The sequence below is a fragment of the Taudactylus pleione genome, unplaced genomic scaffold (assembly GCF_031769625.1).
Source record: "Taudactylus pleione unplaced genomic scaffold, aTauple2 ptg000392l, whole genome shotgun sequence".
Lineage (NCBI taxonomy): Eukaryota > Metazoa > Chordata > Amphibia > Anura > Myobatrachidae > Taudactylus > Taudactylus pleione.
The window spans coordinates 3,916,746-3,935,429 of record NW_028284793.1 but is presented as its reverse complement, the minus strand read 5'-3'; the positions used below and the strand labels follow the sequence as shown (position 1 = coordinate 3,935,429).

Here is an 18,684-nt window from a genome sequence, read left to right as displayed (position 1 = left end):
CCCTGGTCCCGAGCACTTTGGATATGGGAGACTCAACCTGTAGTATTATCAAATATGTTACATTTTACATAAAGTGTCCCGTACAGAAAATAACCTTTGCAACTGATTATGAAACAATGTTTTTTTTTTTAAACTATTCCTCTGTTGCACTTTGGAAACATAAAGCCAATGTAGGGATCAGTGAGCCCTATGCAATTTACCGTCTTTTCATTCAGGTACAGTATAAATGAAAAACCGAACATCGGACAAAAATGGAATGAAGTGTAAACAATATTTTGTGTCTGTGATATATAGTAATAGATACATGATGTCCAAGTACGGTGTGCATACTGCGCAAGGGAATACGATTGTATAGTTCAGACCTCCTAGCATGCAGTTCATATGTGCTCAAGCATTCCAGCCTTATTGGCACCTTGCGAGTACTTTTCTAAAAATTCACAATATTTAGCAGTATAGTTAATTTGAAGTTTATGCGCTAACAGCAGTATAAACCTATAGTGAAGTGCTGACTGTAACAGCTTTGGTGAATATGATTGATGCTCCCCAACACCAGGAAAAGAGTTAAAAATGACAAGAGCATGTGACTTGGAAATGCTGAGTTGTTCATCTGGCTCTTGGTCTGGGATCTCCTCTCTTGGCTTGAGTTACATTTTACATAAGAGAAGGGATTTTGGCCCTTGGAGAAGGCAGTCATCTGACACAGATAAATATTCTTCCTGTCAAGTGAACTTGCAGAGATCACAAGTGTCTTATTACAGCGTCCCCAAAATAGTGCTGTAAACCTACTGCTACCTCTTTGTAATCCTTTAGGTTTGTCTTTTTGAAATGAAGCTAGGAATGATAGGTTTTACTCTGACAGCATTCTGACCTGCGCTATTGCACCTTCTAGCTAATACGAATGTTATATTCCTTGTAATACAGACACAGTTTATACTTTATTGGAGATTATAGCACAACTGAAATCTGCATTTATCATAAATGCAATAATATTTGATAGTGTTTACTTGTAAAAGTTCATAAAAGTGAACTACTCAAAAATCAATATATTGTATTGTGTACGTGATCATATCTTATGCTGTGTGTGATGTACCTAGAATGTTACTGCTGGCCAAGTAGCAATATGTTTTACAGTGTTACTGCTACATTGGTAGCTGCTTGAGGTGCCCCCTCTAATGTAAGGGGGGGATTGTTATAGTCCTATAGGTCATTGATTCTCAAGAGAGATGTGCAAGGTGGAAGCAAGCAATGCATCTTATGTAATGTAAGGTAACAAGAATTAAAGAGTTATCTTTGAGCTAATGTCAATATAAATCCCACCTCCATGTGCTACAAATTGCATTAAACATAACGCGCGAGCGCTGCGCAACTCGGCAGCGCTGAGAGTCTTTTTGTACAACTTTTAACCTTCAAATGCATCTTATTCGCAACGCGTAGCGAATAGGAAGCACAATTACAATGATTGAATGACACTGATTAAAATGATATGCGGCATGCCTATATTCTGGGGATGCGGTTAACATGCAGAAGGACGGTGGTATACCGATTCCGAAATCCCGACGCCCATCAGGAAGTTGAAATCAATCCTGAAGGGATCACGACACCAACGTCGGCATACCAAAGATAAGTATACTAGCGTTAGCCCGGGGATGGGGGGGGGGGTTAGGATTATGGGCCCCCCCGGGGTGGGTGAGAGTTGGGCACAACGGGAGGGGAGGATAGCATTATGCACCACCCTGGAAGGATTATTTTTAGGGTGCGGGAAGAGGGGGATAGGGTTAGGTACCACTGAGGGGGGGGGTTAGGGTTAGGCAGCACCAGAGGAGGGTTAGGGGGGATAGAGGGGGAGGGTTAGGGTACTTGCCAGCCCTTGTCGGCATCCCGTCCAGCTGTATATAATACCGATTCCATATTAACGGAGATGCTGTGAACTGGCCTGGAGGCTTAGCCATACTTTTGCAAATATATGCAACTGAGATCAATCTACTACCATGTAGTTTTTCAAATCTTATTGCTGATATCCAGGGCGCAGAGAGGGGGGGGGGCGAGTACTAATTGCCAGGCTTGCTGGAGGGGCCCAGCAGTGGCCCGGGTCCGGCACCGCTCTCCCCCTCCTCTTACGTGACAGCAGCCCAGCACACGCTACTGTGTGCTGGGCTGCACTGGGAGACTGCTCGCGGCTGCTAAAGCAGCAGCCTGAGCAGACTGCCTATGGGGGGAGCGATCACGCTGATCGTGCCCCCCATTGGCTGTGCGCCTGGCTGAGGGGCACACAGCGCCTTCCTCCCCAGCGCGCAGTGGCGCTGCAGAAATTATAATTTTTTTTACTTCTAAGGGGGCATGGCCACGCAGCCCGCGATTAGGCCACGTCCCCTGGCACCTGGGCCCGGTGCGGCTGTCGGCAGCCCTGCTGATATCATTCCGCGTGTTGGGGAATGCCTTTTGCTGCTTCTTGTATAGAATAACCACTCCCTTTCATGTGCCTGAGTGATATTACTGAGGTGACTGAGCAGCAACCAACATGTACTGAAATGTAATATACTGTAAGTAAGGGATAACACTTGTGAACTTGTTTCTCCTTCAGCAGACAACTGTGTATTTACCTTCTTTAATACAAGAATATATTTGTTGAAATAAACTACACAATTGTTTGTCCACTCTCTTAAAATCGTTATTTGTGAAATAATGAGGTTAAATAAAGCAATAAACCTCTCTGTAACCTAACTAGCACCGTCCAGCGAGTTACACTTTAACACCAGTTATGGTATATGTGAATGGTTAGCTGCATAGTGCATTCCTGTGCTATTTCTTTTCCTGCCCAAAGGGATACTTTTATTGTGTCTGCTCAGGGAAAGTGTCAGCTATTGCGTATTAAGTGGTGAGAGGCAGCTCCCTTGGTCATTTTAGTAGTATTAACTTTCTGTTACTACAGTGTGTGTATATAGAAATGTTAAGTGTAATCTAAATTACTCTGCACATATATAATAATTGTAAACCAAATAAAACTGCCCAGCATTTTATGTGACTTTAGAAGTGAAGCAAGCAGATATGTGATAAGATACATTGTTTGCCATGATAAGAAATGTTGATAACTTATCTTATAACTTATTTACATTCATTAGAGGAAGTGTCACATAATTTAAATGCTTGCTTAAAATGTTGTTTATTACTTCACATGTCAGAATGGCCAGATTGCAAGTTCCAGGCCTATTGTACAAAGAAACAGTCATGATTGAAGTTTTTGTAAACTCTGCAAAAAGTTTTGTCGTCTTTATTTTGTAGAACTCTCGATGCTCCTCGGATGCCAATATGCTTGGAGAGATGATGTTTGGCTCTGTGGCAATGAGTTACAAAGGCTCCACTCTGAAAATACACCAGATACGGTAAGCTTCATTTACCTGCCCGTATAGCCCACATTCAGATGCAGAAGAGAAAACCAGGCACTGATTTGATGAGTACATAGCAGCAGTAACCCCCCCAAAAAAGAAATGTTCAGCTAGATGCTGGTTATTTCCAATCCCGGGTTATTTCCAGTTAAGCTGCATGTTATAAGAGAACGGTTGCTGATCTGGCAAATTAAAAACTCACCACAAGAATATGACTGCCCTCCAATCAGCTTGAAAAATTAACGACTGTATCTGCTCTTATGTCAGAAATACATGAGGCTTCTATTTAATTAATAAAATGTATTTCTAGACACACACATTACATCAAGTCCAGATGGAGGAGGAATGGGAGGGGATAGAAACAGCCACAAAAGAATATCGGTTCTTACTGATTAGGTTTCGCAGCCTGACCACATGTAGAACCCTAAATTTTATATTCTTTTGTGGTTATGTCCCCCACCCACCTATCCCCCTCCGATTTCCTCCTCCATCCTGGATATTGGAGAACTATTCTATATAGAGCAGTTAGTACCTGGGGGAATGCACTGTGTGTGTTTGTGTACATTGGGCCTGATTCAGCAGCGGACGCAAATGCAATCACAAATGCAACCACTTGCGAATCACAGATGCTAATATATGCTAATGCTATACAAAGCACAGCCAGCATAAAGACACCCACTGCTGCCTTCTCATATCCGTCCAATGTCGCACTCCTGCGTAAACATCGGTACCATCAACGCACATCAAGCAGTTCATGCATCTGACCAGCCGCAAACACTGCCGCTCTCCTCACACGCAGAGAGGTCTCATGCTGCGAATGCAGTCGCTATGGCTAATTTATGGACACCCATGAAACTGTGTTGAAACGGTCTGCGTTTACTTAACCAACCCCGTTACCACCCCCAAACGCTAAACCCATGACATTGACTTTGCGAATGGTTTCTCTGTGTGTACGTAATCACAATGCAATCACGACACATGTGCAGTGTGGCTTACACTCATTCACAATGGTAAATAATCTCTCAAACTGTGTAAACATCGGCATTGCAGCCGCTGTTGAATCAGGCCCATGTATCTTGGTGTAGGCTAGGTGCATAAGATACATAGGAGAGGGGTCCTAGATTGCACACCGTAAGCACAATGTGAGGTGCTACCTGATGAGACTTGTAGTGCTGCAAGCAGAAAATCAGAAACAAATGCAAGTGCACACTCTAACTATGCTGAACCTAATAATAATATAACTGCTAAATTGCATCCAAGACGTTCTTAGCATAATGATGGCCATAGTTATGGGCCTGCCCACCATATCCAGGTGACCTCTATCAGGCAGGTCCCTAACACTCCTGTTACTCCTGGCACGGGACCCCCCAGGCCAACCCAGTAGAACCGCCCCATGGCATCACACTAGTGTGAGATTTAAAGTGAAGGTTAGAGAATAATAAAAAAAACGCCTGTGTTAAGTCCTACATAAGTAGGAGGTTAGAATTAAAAGTGTATAAAGTGCTACATATATAAAAAAACAAACTAAAGAGTTGAAAAAGTGTACATTATGATGCCATGAAGCAGTCCAGCCACACCAGCCCCGAGAGCCCCGCACCCCAATACCAGTCCCAAAACTGACACACAGCATATGTATAATAGGTCTTACCCACAGTGTGCCTCATAAGATGTGCAGTCTAGGAGTGCAAGGGCTCCTTACTAATTAAAAACACCCAGGAACAGGTGGGAGGGGTGCTAATCAAGGTGAGAGGAGTCTCGTCCTTCCAGTGTACATAGATCCATACAGTACAGAATACATAGGGGTAGGGGCCCTAGATTGCACACCCTAAGCACAATGTGAGGTGCTATTTGCTGAGACTTGTAGTGCTGCAAGCAAAAAAAAGGACAGATGCAAGTGCACACTCTACCCATGCTGAACCTAATAATAATATAACTGCTAAATTGCATCCAAGAGGTTCTTAGCATAATAATGGCCATAATTATGGGCCTGCCCACCATATCCAGGTGACCTCTATCAGGCAGGTCCCTAACACTCCTATGGAACAAATTCAGGGCACGGGACCCCCCAGGCCAACCCAGTAGAACCGCACCATGGCATCACACTATTGTAAGATTTAAAGTGAAGGTTAGAGAATAACAAAGAAACGCCTATGTGTTAAGTCCTACATAAGTAGGAGGTTATAATTAAAAGTGTATAAAGTGCTACATATACAGTTTAAAAAACAAACTAAAGAAGTGAAAAAGTGTACATTATGATGCCATGAAACAGTCCAGCCACACCAGCCCAGAGAGCCCCGCACCCCAATACCAGTCCCATATCCTCTGCATGTGCAGTGTGGCTTACACGCATTCGCAATGGTAAATAATCGCTCAAACTGTGTAAACATCGGCATTGCGGCCGCTGCTGAATCAGGCCCATATATCTTGGTGTAGGCTAGGTGCATAAGATGTTTAACATGATGTGAGCAATCCCCAATATAACCTGTGGTAGGTTATGATACTAATATGAATACAGTGTTTGCCCCAGGGTGCACCACCCGTCACTTTGGGAGCTGCAAGTGGGGACAGTATCTGGGAGCTGTATAAAAAGGACCAGATCCTACAGACTTTGCAGCTTTTGCAGAATCAGACAACTGGGCCTCTAATAAGAAGAAGAGAATTAATATATAAAATGTTATTTCAAGTTTAAATCATTATAAGGTCAGGGTTTAAAACATTTTATTATTGCGAAGGCCCCCACCCGGCTACTTCTTGATGCCACCCAGCTGGAAACATTTTCTGGGGAGAACACTGTGAATATAATAAGGATATATTATGTCTCTATATATTCTCATATTCTCCATTTTAATATCCAATAAGAATTATCATGTGTTTATATTATAATGTGGATATAATAAACAATAGATTTAGGCTGTCCAAAGCAATGATATTTACATGAGGCTTCTTTTTGCATATGTTTATATCCTATTATATATTGGCAAAATAGATATACTTTATTGGTTATAGCATATTATTATAGTACATGAAATGTATATTTTAAATGATGAATAGTGCTTGTAATCCACTAATTAAGACCAGAATAAAAGGAGGAAATGCCAGACAATCAGGTGTTTGTCTCATAATGTGTTTCATTCTAATATAGAACATTAACAATAGAGCGTTCATGTACCTTGTAACACTATAAGCAATTTTACTGGATCACTTTTTCAACCATCTATAATCGGTAGAATGCGCTACCATTTATCATTCTGCCTCAGAGAGAAGGGAACCATGTCACCACGCAGTGTCTCTCACCTTCTTGCACCCTCCAATTCTCCCACTTTTGCTTCCTGCCCATAACTCCCCTTACATTGACCCACTCCTTATGTCTTCCGTGTGTCTCTCCCTTCCCTTTAGACTGTAAGCTCCATGAGCAGGGCCATCCTCCCTCCTGCTCTACACCTCCTACCTTGGGCTCTCTGCCCCCGGACTCCAATCATCTTTTGTTTTTGTTTCTTCTGATGACCTAGACCCATTATCTGCACCTACTCTAATAGGTACGGGTTTTTAGCTTACGCTGAATATTTCCATTGCACCCCTTGCATCAGTGGCTGTGTTAAGAGTTGTAGTGCTATTTGTTACTTGTGTACTGTACTGTTTTTATGCTGTATGGTCTTATTGTTTTGCCCTCTGTGCGGCGTTGTGGACCACTTGTGGCGCCCTGTAAATAAAGTTTAATAATAAGTCTGTGATTTATAAAATAACATTTCACTCGGTTGCACTTTTGTTTGTTTCACAAACATAAATGGCAGTTGGCATAGCCTCATATGGATCAATGATGTCTATTATCCACAATGTGCACATAGTCCAGTTTAACAACAAAGGCCCCTTTTTTTTAGCTCATCAGTGACTGCTTAGCACATACATTTATAAATGTTAAATGCTCCAAAAATGTCAGGATAATATTCCTTAAAAAGAAAATAAAAAAATATATGTCCTGTAGTTCTTAGTGCTTTAGTTGTTGTTCTAAAGAAACGGTTGTATTAGTTTTATGGTGCACTAGGTATAATACAACTGTTAATGTTTGGCAGCTTTTAGACTACAGCCCGTTTAATGACCCACAAATGTCTGTCTGTCCAGGTTACCTCCTCAGCTGATGCTGAGCAAAGTGTTCACTGCACGGACTGGGAGCAGCATCTACGGAAGTCTTAACACGTGAGTTTATTTTGATTTCATGCCAAACCACTTGCAAAATATAGGTTCAAGGAATATATAGTAATTCTATAGATGGCGTGCTCAAGATTTATAGGATTTATGTCTGCATCTGGACCATTCAATTTGAGTACAACAGCTGCCGGGTGATGTCATTGTCCATTGTGAAGGCCACTCTGGTGTCACGGGCACCAAATCCAGCCCCCATTTCCTAAGCATTTTACCATCAGTCTTTTAACTCTTTACTTTTTGTGTTTTGTATTATTTAATATTCAAATTCATATTATGTTAAAACATATTAGTAATAAAAGGATGCCTATGTTTATGAAGAAGCTGTCATGGGTTACAAATGGCTTACATTATGTGACGTTAGAGTGAGCTTTTAGTAGAACATTTGTACATTTTAGTTGCTTCCTTTTTACAGTTTGCAAGACAGCCTTGAGTACATAAGCCACGACAACAACACGCTTAAGGTTGAGAACAGCAGTATCATGAACGGACTTCTTGGAAATATAGGTAACGTTATATTTTATTTGGTGTGCCAGACTACGGTGCCAATGCCTGTTCTGTTAATTTTTACGATCATGTTACTTAGAGTTTGCCCGCAAAACCAAATCAGTAAATCCTTCTTTTTATCCTGCCAGAGTCCTGCTACACCTGTGTTGCCCTATGGGATAACGTGTGTCGTAGTGAATGTTTTCTGTGGCTTTCCAATTGACATATATGTGGCTACAGTAATGAGTTGTATGAATGAAACCTATAGAGAGCAGCACCATTTTTGCTTTGAAAATATCCCTTTTGCAAATGATGTTCTCACAACTTTGTTTAATGTATAGCTAGATGATAAGTTTCCTATGATTGCTCTTAAGGACCAATGTGTTTTCTATTCATTACATTTGAAATTACCACTAGTCTAAAATTAAGCTTGGTTGACTGCACCATATAAAAAGTAAGCAGGCCTCACACCCTCATGCCAGTACTTAACAGCCATTTCCTACTTGCTGTGACCCAGTGGGTGTTAGAACAGAGAAATGACAGAGCACTATGGGCATGTTATTGGCTGATAGTATCTAATCTGCCTTGTACATTAAGCACTGGAACAGAGAAAGCTGGTGGGAGAGAGAAGATCATGTACAGGGCGTGGTAAATACTGGTGGCTGATGTGTACTAGATCATACTCCATATTTAAAGCATCTTGTATTGGGGTGCCAGCTAGCAGAGTGGACTCAACTTTTATAATTGTCTTTTGAGGTCTGGCTTCAGCTGGCAGATGTTGTCTACCCTGAAACCACGCTACTTTGGTGCAGTACAGGGACTATATGGCTCTTAGATTTGGACATTGCCCCAAGCAGAGGTGAACGCTCATACCTCTTGGTTTCTGAAGAAGGAGCAAAGTCTGGTGCAGTGCTCCTTCAGATAAGGGTATTTTATTGCTCTCCTTTCCACAATCCATTCACAAAATACATTTTGTTTGGATTGTGGAACATGGAGGTTGCATATTGGTGTGTTTGAGAAGCTTGGAGTGGGTATACTTATGTCCTTCAAAGCTTTTAACCCATCCCCATGGCTATTAATGGCATAAGAATTGTTTTTGAGTGTGTTTGGAACCCTGGGGAGCAGGGGTCTACTGTCTGATATTTTTCCATCCCATGACGTCACCTGATCAAAATAATACTGAGCTTCCCAGTTTCTAGGACGGTGCATGGCTGGATGCTGGACATACCACACTATCTCTTTGTATAACCTCACATAGATCTGAGTGCCTGATTCAGAGGCGGACGCAATGACGATGTTTAAGCAGCTCAAGCAGTTGTTTGCCACTACGCATGCGTATAAGCCGCACTGTGCACGCTGTGCGATTATCTTGCAATTCTGCACGCAGAGAGACCCCATTTACAAAGTGAATGACAGCGTTTGGAGGAGGTAACGGGGGGTGGACGGAAAATCGCATGCGTGTCTGACCGTTTCTACGCCGCTACATAGGCGTGCGTAAATTATCCCTTGCGATCTCCTACGCAGCATGAGAGCCCTCTGTGTGTCAGGAGAGCTGCCGAGTCTACCGCTGGATAGACCTGCTGCAAGGGCATGGTGGCCACTCGATGTGCGTCGATGTTACCAATATTCACACAGGTAAGTCACGTTGTATGCATGTGATAAGGCGGCGACGGGTGTCCCTATGCTCGGGTAAGCTTTGGGAACTATAAGCATATATTCGCAGCTGTGTTGCGTATGAAATCGCAGCTGCAATTGCGTTCATCTCTGAACCAGACCCTGAGTTTTGACTCCCTGGATTTAGGATTACTGAAAGGTGATTTCAAGCTGTGTTTTTTTTGATCTGTCATTTTACATTTGTTCGAAGTGAAAAGAAACTTATTTTCCATTATAAATAACATTCCTCTCTCTCACTTGGTAATTTGTCTAAACATCTGTAAATGACGTAATAACATGGATCTACTGGCATCATTTTGCTGTAGAACTTCTATATTTCATTGAGGAATGAGTCATTTTGTTTTGTACCTTTTATTGCATATCTGTATTATTGTGGTAATAACTGAAATTAATGTTTATTGTATTTACCATATTATAAGAGAATCAAATGATCACACTATATATTTTTATTTTATAAATTTTGATTAAAAAACAAACAAACATTGACCTGAATATGAACTTTATTTACACCCACATACAACATACTCTTATATCCAGGTAAATACATTATGTAGCCAAGTGCCTTAATATATTGTTCTCTTTCAGTGAACACTTTTTATATATAAAGTAAAAGATTTATCTTCTGCTGTAACTTCATGTCTGGCTTGGTCAGTTATATACGTGTAACAATGTGGTGGTTACATGCAAGTGAGCACAACTTTCAGCATGCACAGAACTGGACAGCTGCTCTTTTCACCATTATATAGTAGCTATTTGCAGCGGGTAATGTACAGATGTAAGGGTACATTTACTATGCAGAGCTTTTCAATGCCTCTGCATCTTTAGCAGTTACACCCACTGGATTTAATTAAGGAATAATTACTATAAAACATGGTGTGTACTATATTTAACATTATATCCCCTTTAAATCCAGAAGCCGAAGACCCAGCACATAGTAAACTTACCCCTAAATCTGTACATTTTCAAAGCTCGGCAACATAATTTTGCCCTCAGGCTGCATTTTGTACAGTGTTCAACTTGATGCAATGATATTTTTACTGTTTATAAAACTTTTATTTGAGGCATTACAATACAATATTTAATATACAGGTAACTACCTGCAGGTTTTATTCAAAGATTGTATAGGTTTTAAGTTGGTTATTGTAACATATTCCATAGTTTGGTTTGAAGATTAGAAGTGATGCCAGACTTTTGTTGAAGAATAACTGTATTTTTTTTTTCTATTAATTGACATACAGTAGTTTAGTTTAATATGCCAATATGCCATGATGAGGGTAGCATGTCTGTTATAAATGAATTTTTACGGCGTGAGATTATTCAAATGCCACCTTATGGCATCTGAACAGTTATAAAAGTCCGGTGTACACAGTAAATACTTGGCCAGCTTACAGATGTACATCCTTTGACATAGAGCTGGCTTGGAAATGTGATATACTGTATCCATGTTGTACATTATAAAATAAGAAGACATGCAATAAAGTATCTTCACACGAGTAAATACAGAAATAGAACAGCTGTGAATTAACATATACATCTGATATGGCCATAAACATAATTTTAATTGAATAAAATAAACACCATATAAAATTATATAATTACCGTAATAGAATAAATAGTCCACTGTATTATTGGAAATAGATGGATTTATAGATCAATTATATTGAATCAAATATCCAGGTTAGGGCAAAAGTGAGTATAGAGATCATTAAACTCCTACCTATTCATTTGAATTGCAAACAAAGAAGCCCTTTCTGGGACCTGTATATCCCCAGGGTCATTATGTTCTTACAATTTAGAATCTTTGGAATTAATTTCTAGCTGATAAATCATCCACCTCATTGCTCCAGTGCTGGCTGAAGCTAAATAATAGTAGCTGTACAAATCCACTGTAAGAATACGGAACAGTTCTTGCAGGGCCGGTGGCCGTCTGATAAAGTGTCGTCATTTGCTGATCGGCCGAGTCCCTGTGGTGGACAAAATCTGTGCTGATACCAGTAATAAGCAGACACTCAGCACTACTCCTGCACACACTACTCAAGTGTTTCACTGATGGATGAAACTTCTTCAAAAAGTAGAGTATCCTCATTCATCTTACTTTACAGATAAAGAAGCATCCGCTTACAGTTTATATGATCAATAAGCATATCATCCACTTAATTAGCTCAGAACTTTAACCCCTGTGCTTCTCGGCACATTAAAGTGTATATGAAGGAAAAAATAAAATAACCAATCCTTTGCAAACTTCACACAACATAAATCAAAGAAACTAAAGCTATATAATACTTAGTGGAATCACGTGACGCAAGTTCCTAAATGTAATATAAAACATATTTCACAGTATGATATTTGTATTATATAAACATTATAACAACACGTTCTAACTGTCCATTGTCACTAACACAGGTTTCTTTTATAGTCAACACCCAGGAGTTATATCTTACATTTGTATCCACAGAAGGGATGGATCCGCTCATATAGAGGATTCAAAGTACATATATAAGCCCTAAATATACATATAGTATAAAGACACCAACAATATTGCCAAAGCCACATCATATAGCTATAGTGTAAGTAAACATGACATCTCACTTATGTTCATGATTATATCATTAAATGTAAAATGCTGACTGTCCTATTAATAAACACTTAGAAATACTGCTCACGGCATTCGTTATTAATACGATCATCAGTCTCTAAGCAAAACAAATGCACTGACAAGTAAATAATTGCATCCAACATAAGCAGCAGTAGCCAATTGTAAAATACTTTACAGATTAAACATTTGTAGACTGCACATTAAACTCTTCAATTATTAAAAGAAAAAAAATGTAAGTTACCTGACCTCTGAACTTTACTTAGGCCCTTACTGTACGTGGCCACTCCTATAATGTATTCTAGATCAAATATAATTCATAACAAAGATATATAGCATATTACAAATATAAAGGACTAAAAATCCACAAAAACTGTGTATGTGTGACTATACAGCACCTATAGTGGTAAAAATAATTAACATTTAACTGTAATTACTAAATTTCTATGTTCCACACAACTGTCACCACGTGGACTGAAATATGTATATTTTATTACTAAACAAACACTTGCACTTTGTGTCCATTAATTTATACTGAGTAAACATGTAATCCAATATATGATTCAATAGAAGCATTATGAATACTGATTTCTTAAAGCAAAAATAATAAGGGGGTGGAGGGTTGTTGGACAAAGGTGCCAGATTCCTGTGACCCATTGAGGCCCTCTGGATGCATCTGAAGATCCATACGGCCTCCCTATGCCAGAGTGTAACAAACCTGTCCTTTCTTTGCAAAATGTTACCTACATGTTCCCCTCCTGTAACGGCGTGACTCAAAGGGTCCCACTTAGGCACCTTGGCAACTGAGTGGGAACATGATTCATGATATTGAGCATGTTTTTCCTAAAACTTTGTTTTTGGGTTCTATGCAGTGCAGTAGCAGAAAGATGTGTGCTCACTTTCATGTGATAGACTGGCCAACGTCTCCTTCCCCCTCCGTGTACCCTTTTTTATTCCTTCTCCAAGTCAGTACACTTCCCTATTTAACTGTATTATCTTCCATATGTATTCTGCATTTCAACATGTAGGTCTGTCTCAGCTCTGCAGCCCCAGGCGGGCGTTCTCTGAGCAGGGCCCGCTCCGCCTCATCAGGAGTGCTTCTTTCTTTGCAGGTGTGCTGCTTGCTGTGTGAGGTGTGGCCTGTGTGACTTTTGGTGCATGTTCGCTTTTGGGTTCCAGGGTGGAAATAAGGAATAGAAAAATTGCTATCCAAACACATCCAGAAAGTACCTACATAATATGATGGCACTACTGTGAGGATAGTTACTCACACACGGGATTATCTAGTTATTCTGTTAAACTAATAAGAATAGAACAGCTATATTTTATAGTTGCCTCTAGCCGTGGGAGGGTTGGAAAGTCGTACAGCTTACAAACAAACAGCCTTCCGCCATGACTGCCAGCTATTTGAAAGCTAGAGCAGACTTTGGATATTGAGTTCCTGACAGTCATGCAGGTGACCATGTTTGTAAGCTCTTTCACATGTTGCCTAATCCTGACACTTCAAAATCCAATCTATGGGAAAAAAAAAAACCTTGTTTCCACAGCTACGTGCCTCTCCTGTCAACACACCTTTGCATGCCTCTCTTAATTGTGAAATGTTGATATTTTCTATTTCCACACGAGCACATGACCTGTAATTTGATGTGTGATAGCCCGGCTGAACAGCACTTTATATTATTAAACAGTTTTAACCATAAATATATATTGGCCACTTTTGCGAAAACTACAAACAACAAAGTTTTTGTGCCACTGTTTTACAATTAACTTAGGGCCTGATTCAGACCCACTCGCGAGCGGCTGTCCGCTCGCAAGTGGGTCGATGTTCTGGACGTGCGCATGCGCCAGACGCGACGAGCGAAGGAAAGTCCTTCGCTCGTTGTGTCTGATCAAAGGGGGCGTGCTGTCGATGTTGATTGACAGCACGCCCCCTTTGGTAGGCGTGCCGGGGGCGTGCCTCCCTGACGGGGGGCGTTCCCACGGGAACGCCTCCCGTCAGAAGCCGGCCCACTGACATCACTAGTGATGTCAGTGGGAGTGATTTTGGCTCTGATAGAGCCAAAATCACTCCGGAGCTTGCGGTTGAAAACCTCAACCGCAGGCTCTGGCTCGCAGTTTCGATGGTCGCGATGGTCAAGACCATCGCGGCCATCAAACTGCACGCTCGTATAGGCTGTGGGTGGTGACCCACAGCTATACGAGCGTCCAGGAGGACGCTCCATTTTCATGGAGGCCGGCCCTCATTCAGAGCGTGCGCTCTGCTCAGAGCGTACGGCTCTGAATGAGGGCCTTAATTTTCATGACTAAATGACATTAGTTTTTAGATAGATTGAGAGAATTGTATAACGCAAATGTTGTGATAATGCTCCTACAATGGAATTGATAGCATTTCAACTCTATGGCTATACTGGTAATGTCACTATGACCAGAATTTCAGGAAATTGTCCCCTGTCCCTATTACACACGTAGTTTTGTGTAAGAAAATAATTTACATGAAATACAATCCGATATGTGGTATAATAAGAGCATAATGCCTATGCAATAGTATATAAGACCTTTTCTGTTCTTATTAAACAAAAGAACTACTGCTGCTGTACAAACCTTTTCCATTTGATTCCAATGACTATTGAAGTAGCAAATTCTGTAGCGTGTTAGCTAGAAGGCTTGTTCAGCTGCGCTGGTGCGTTTGGTGGAGGGCTTGCATGACAATATCACCCAGTTACCCAGATCTCACTCAGGAATGATCTTTGTATTCACTTCTCTCATTTAAGAGAAGTTGAAAATGATCCCAGTAAGCTCGTTAGTTGATATAACTAATATACAACTTGACTTCTCTTGCAGTCCATAGCAATCCGATGGACATGCCGGGCCGAGGCTTCAATGATGACCGAGATAGTGGCATAGCTCGATCTGGTGAGGACATTTCTCTTATTCATTTCGATGGATTTTTTGTTGACCTTATCTCTGTGGACAAATGCTTGTTTTGAATGTGATTCACTGAATTCTGCGTGTCCTCTCCCATAATCCACAGCTTCTCTGAGCAGTCTTCTCATCACGCCGTTTCCTTCCCCAAGCTCATCACTCAATAGCAGTTGTGCCAGCAGCTACCAGCGACGCTGGCGTCGTAGCCAAACCACCAGTTTAGAAAATGGAGTCTTCCCTCGATGGTGAGAGATGTCATTTTTCCTGCTTGTATTAGGTGAAATCCTGTCTGTATACTTTCATGGGTATGACAGAATAAGTTCCATGGCTTTGGAAGTTACCGTAAGTCTAGCCAGCATGACAATCGTGATCACTAATGTACATGAAGCACTGGCATCGAGCAGTCGACTGGTCGGGAAGAGACAAAGCTGTTTTGTATAGTTTCTACCTGTCCCTCTCCAGAGGGGGTGAAGGGTATATATTTTGGGTAAAGACTTTTAATAGGCTTAATTAGCAAAAGTTGATCAGATATGATAATGTACAGTATTTTGTAACATCCACAACAACATCCTTCACTAAACTGGAGATGTCATGTTTAGATTTTTTTTATGAAATTTAAAAAACAAAAAAACAAAAACGTTTTGTTGATCATTTAGTTTCAGGCTCAATCTCTGCACTGTGTACGTGCTATCTGCCTTAAAGACAAAGGAGTATGATGTGCATTGGGAAAAAAGTGTTACACAATTAATTGTCATTTAGATTTTAGTATTCATCTAAGCATTTAATGTGCGTATGTCTATTTGTTTAGGTCTATAGAGGAAAGCTTTAACATGTCTGATGAAAGTGGAGGGCCCAACCTGGGTATTGCCCGGAAGAAGAAGATCGCTATTGGTGTCATTTTCTCCTTATCAAAGGATGAGGAGGAAACCAACAAGTTCCATGAGTTCTTCTTTTCCCACTTTCCTCTGTTTGAGAGTCACATGAACAAGTTGAAAAGCGCCATAGAACAGGTAATGTGTCCTCGGAAGTAATGTAATTATAAAGTGTAACCAGAACCATTATATTAGCAGGCTTTCTGGACCCAAACAATTTTGTTGTACTGCTAACTAAGGATTATGCTGTTACTGATTTCTTCATGCGATAATTCTAATTGAGTTGTATCTGGCAAATCCTTACATTATTGATGGGTGATCTGTTCTGCAGTCACCATTTTTGGAGATAAATCTTTTTTCCACATTAACAACAAACGGTTGTGCCTTTTCATTGATAACTAAGCAAATAACCATGCGACTATGCCCCTTGTAAACTTAGCTGGACTAGCAGGGTTCAGAGATCATCACTGTTCGTACACCCTACTTGTAAGAATTTACAGTTTTTCCATTTCTTCTCTAAATGCTATCCGTGTCTTTTTATTTTTAAACTACGTGTTTCTTTCTAGTTGTAAGTGAGTTACTGCTATTAATAGTGTTGTGTTGACCTGTATAACTAAGATCCTACTGTCTTAAGAATGAAGCAATGTAACCCACCCAACCATGAAATAAGTGCTTCATAAGCTTTCTTTGTTGACAGGCCTATTCTGTTTAAAATAAAACAGCATACTTCAAACGGCCTGCAACCTACCCAAAGTTGGTTTGGTTTAAAATAACAATTGTCTACAGTACTTACCATGCCTGACGATCTTGCCCTCTGCGGTGGGCAGCCATAGTGAGTCATGTGTCAATTGCAGCACACTTGAATTGAGTAAAGCAAATATGTTTCTGTGTTTTTTTTTTTTCCCCTGGTTTTATTAGAGGCCATACAAAACTTTGTTTAAATCCAGCGATGACAACAAAAAAAAGAAACACAGAGGGGGTGGTTCAATTGTTGTGTGGACAGCGATAATTAGTGGGCATCCAGTGTAGCAATTCAATTGTTCTGGATGCCCATTAATTATCGTGGTCTTCATGCCCTTTTAGACCGGGTTTAGCCGTGTAAAACGGCTAAACCCGTCTAAAGTCCTGGTTAGGGCACCCTAACCACGGGTTTATCGCACCATTTTGCTGGCACCCTCCTGAGGATACTAGCAGAGCTGCTGGCGGCTATCGTGCCCGAATGGAGCAACAATTGAATTGCTCTGTTGGGGGCCCTAAAAAAATAGTCATCTTGTAAACCGTTGAATTGCCCCCTTAGAGGGATCACTGTGGCTGGCCCACCTAAAATGGCAGGAGCCTCAGAGTTAAGCAGTTTATAATACACTATAGAGTGGTTATAGCAAGTACTTCTAGAGCAGACAGGAGCTGTATTTCCTATTTTATACATTGAACCTCTAAATGAGAATAAGTGTTTATTCTCAGAGACGGGGCTCCAATACTTCCTGGCCAAATCATAGCATACTCACTAAGCATCTGGCTGAAATAGTGCCACCCATATTTGTTCACTAAGATAAGCTCTGTAAAACATATTTAAGCAATGTTTCTGTATATACCCCCTTTAATGCTTTCATATTATTGATGTACCTCAAAGGCGATGAAAATGAGCCGTAGATCAGCAGATGCCAGCCAGAGAAGTTTAGCGTACAACAAAATTGTGGAGGCCCTGAATGAGTTTCGGTAAGTAAATCTTTGTCGTCCCTCTCGTGTGACGTCTGTCACTGCAGCGCATGTTTTCCAATACAGGGCAGGAGCCATGAGATGGCGGCGCAGTCTTAGCTGTGTGTAGAATGTCATTCACTGCAAAACTACAATAAGTCACGTGCAGTGGGTAGACATAAATCTGTTTTCTCCCTTGAGGTCTGTCTGCTCTGTCTAACAATATAAAAACAAATACTGTTTTTACCCTACGATTTGTTCTTCAGACTGTACGAATCCTACTTGATGGCACAGTGACTGTAATCTGATATGCGCTTTGCAATCACAGAGCTTACTGTCAGAAGCCGTCAGCCAATTAGCGGCCGCTGATTGGCTCCTGACTCACTGACCAGCCCACGTGGGAACTGTCAGGAGCAGAAGCCAATCAGCCTCCGCTCTACAGTTAGCAGACGCTGATTGGCTGCCGGCTCCTGACAATTCACACTGATCAGTCAGAAGCCGGGTAGCGGTGTATGTGGTCACACACATACACCGTTACAGTAAGTATATGGATTGGGTTCCATTTTTTTATTTTGCCAAGACCCCTAGATGCTACGGAGACCAGCGCGAGGATGGAGGCGAGTATAGGATCTGTATTCCAGGTACTCCAAACTGATTCTACTAGAGAAGGGGACCGACCAGCTGACTGCAGGAAAGTATGTGTGAGTGAGGTAGGTAGGTGTGTAATAAAGTTTTACTTTAGACGGTATGTGTGTTGGGCTGACAGGCTTGGGGTGTTAATGCTTTAGCCCTGGAGACCCAGTTATAGGATCTGCTGGTTGTGGCATTACACCCCAGTCGGGTTGGGTCCGGTGCTGGT

General features: G+C 41.1%; 1 protein-coding gene across 3 annotated transcripts in view; it reads left to right on the top strand.

Annotated features, from left to right (window-relative positions):
• The window catches only part of FNIP1 (folliculin interacting protein 1), a 116,179-nt gene that overhangs the window by 71,032 nt on the left and 26,463 nt on the right, over positions 1 to 18,684 (top strand). For 2 of the 3 annotated variants that reach the window (XM_088445997.1, XM_088445999.1), the window contains exons 4-11: positions 3,280 to 3,380; positions 7,503 to 7,577; positions 7,999 to 8,090; positions 13,365 to 13,448; positions 15,178 to 15,249; positions 15,368 to 15,503; positions 16,067 to 16,268; positions 17,761 to 17,846. In XM_088445997.1, coding sequence (XP_088302123.1) covers positions 3,280 to 3,380; positions 7,503 to 7,577; positions 7,999 to 8,090; positions 13,365 to 13,448; positions 15,178 to 15,249; positions 15,368 to 15,503; positions 16,067 to 16,268; positions 17,761 to 17,846 — 848 coding nt within the window. The remainder of the gene's footprint in view (positions 1 to 3,279; positions 3,381 to 7,502; positions 7,578 to 7,998; positions 8,091 to 13,364; positions 13,449 to 15,177; positions 15,250 to 15,367; positions 15,504 to 16,066; positions 16,269 to 17,760; positions 17,847 to 18,684) is intronic. The other variant, XM_088446000.1, reaches the window with a different exon arrangement.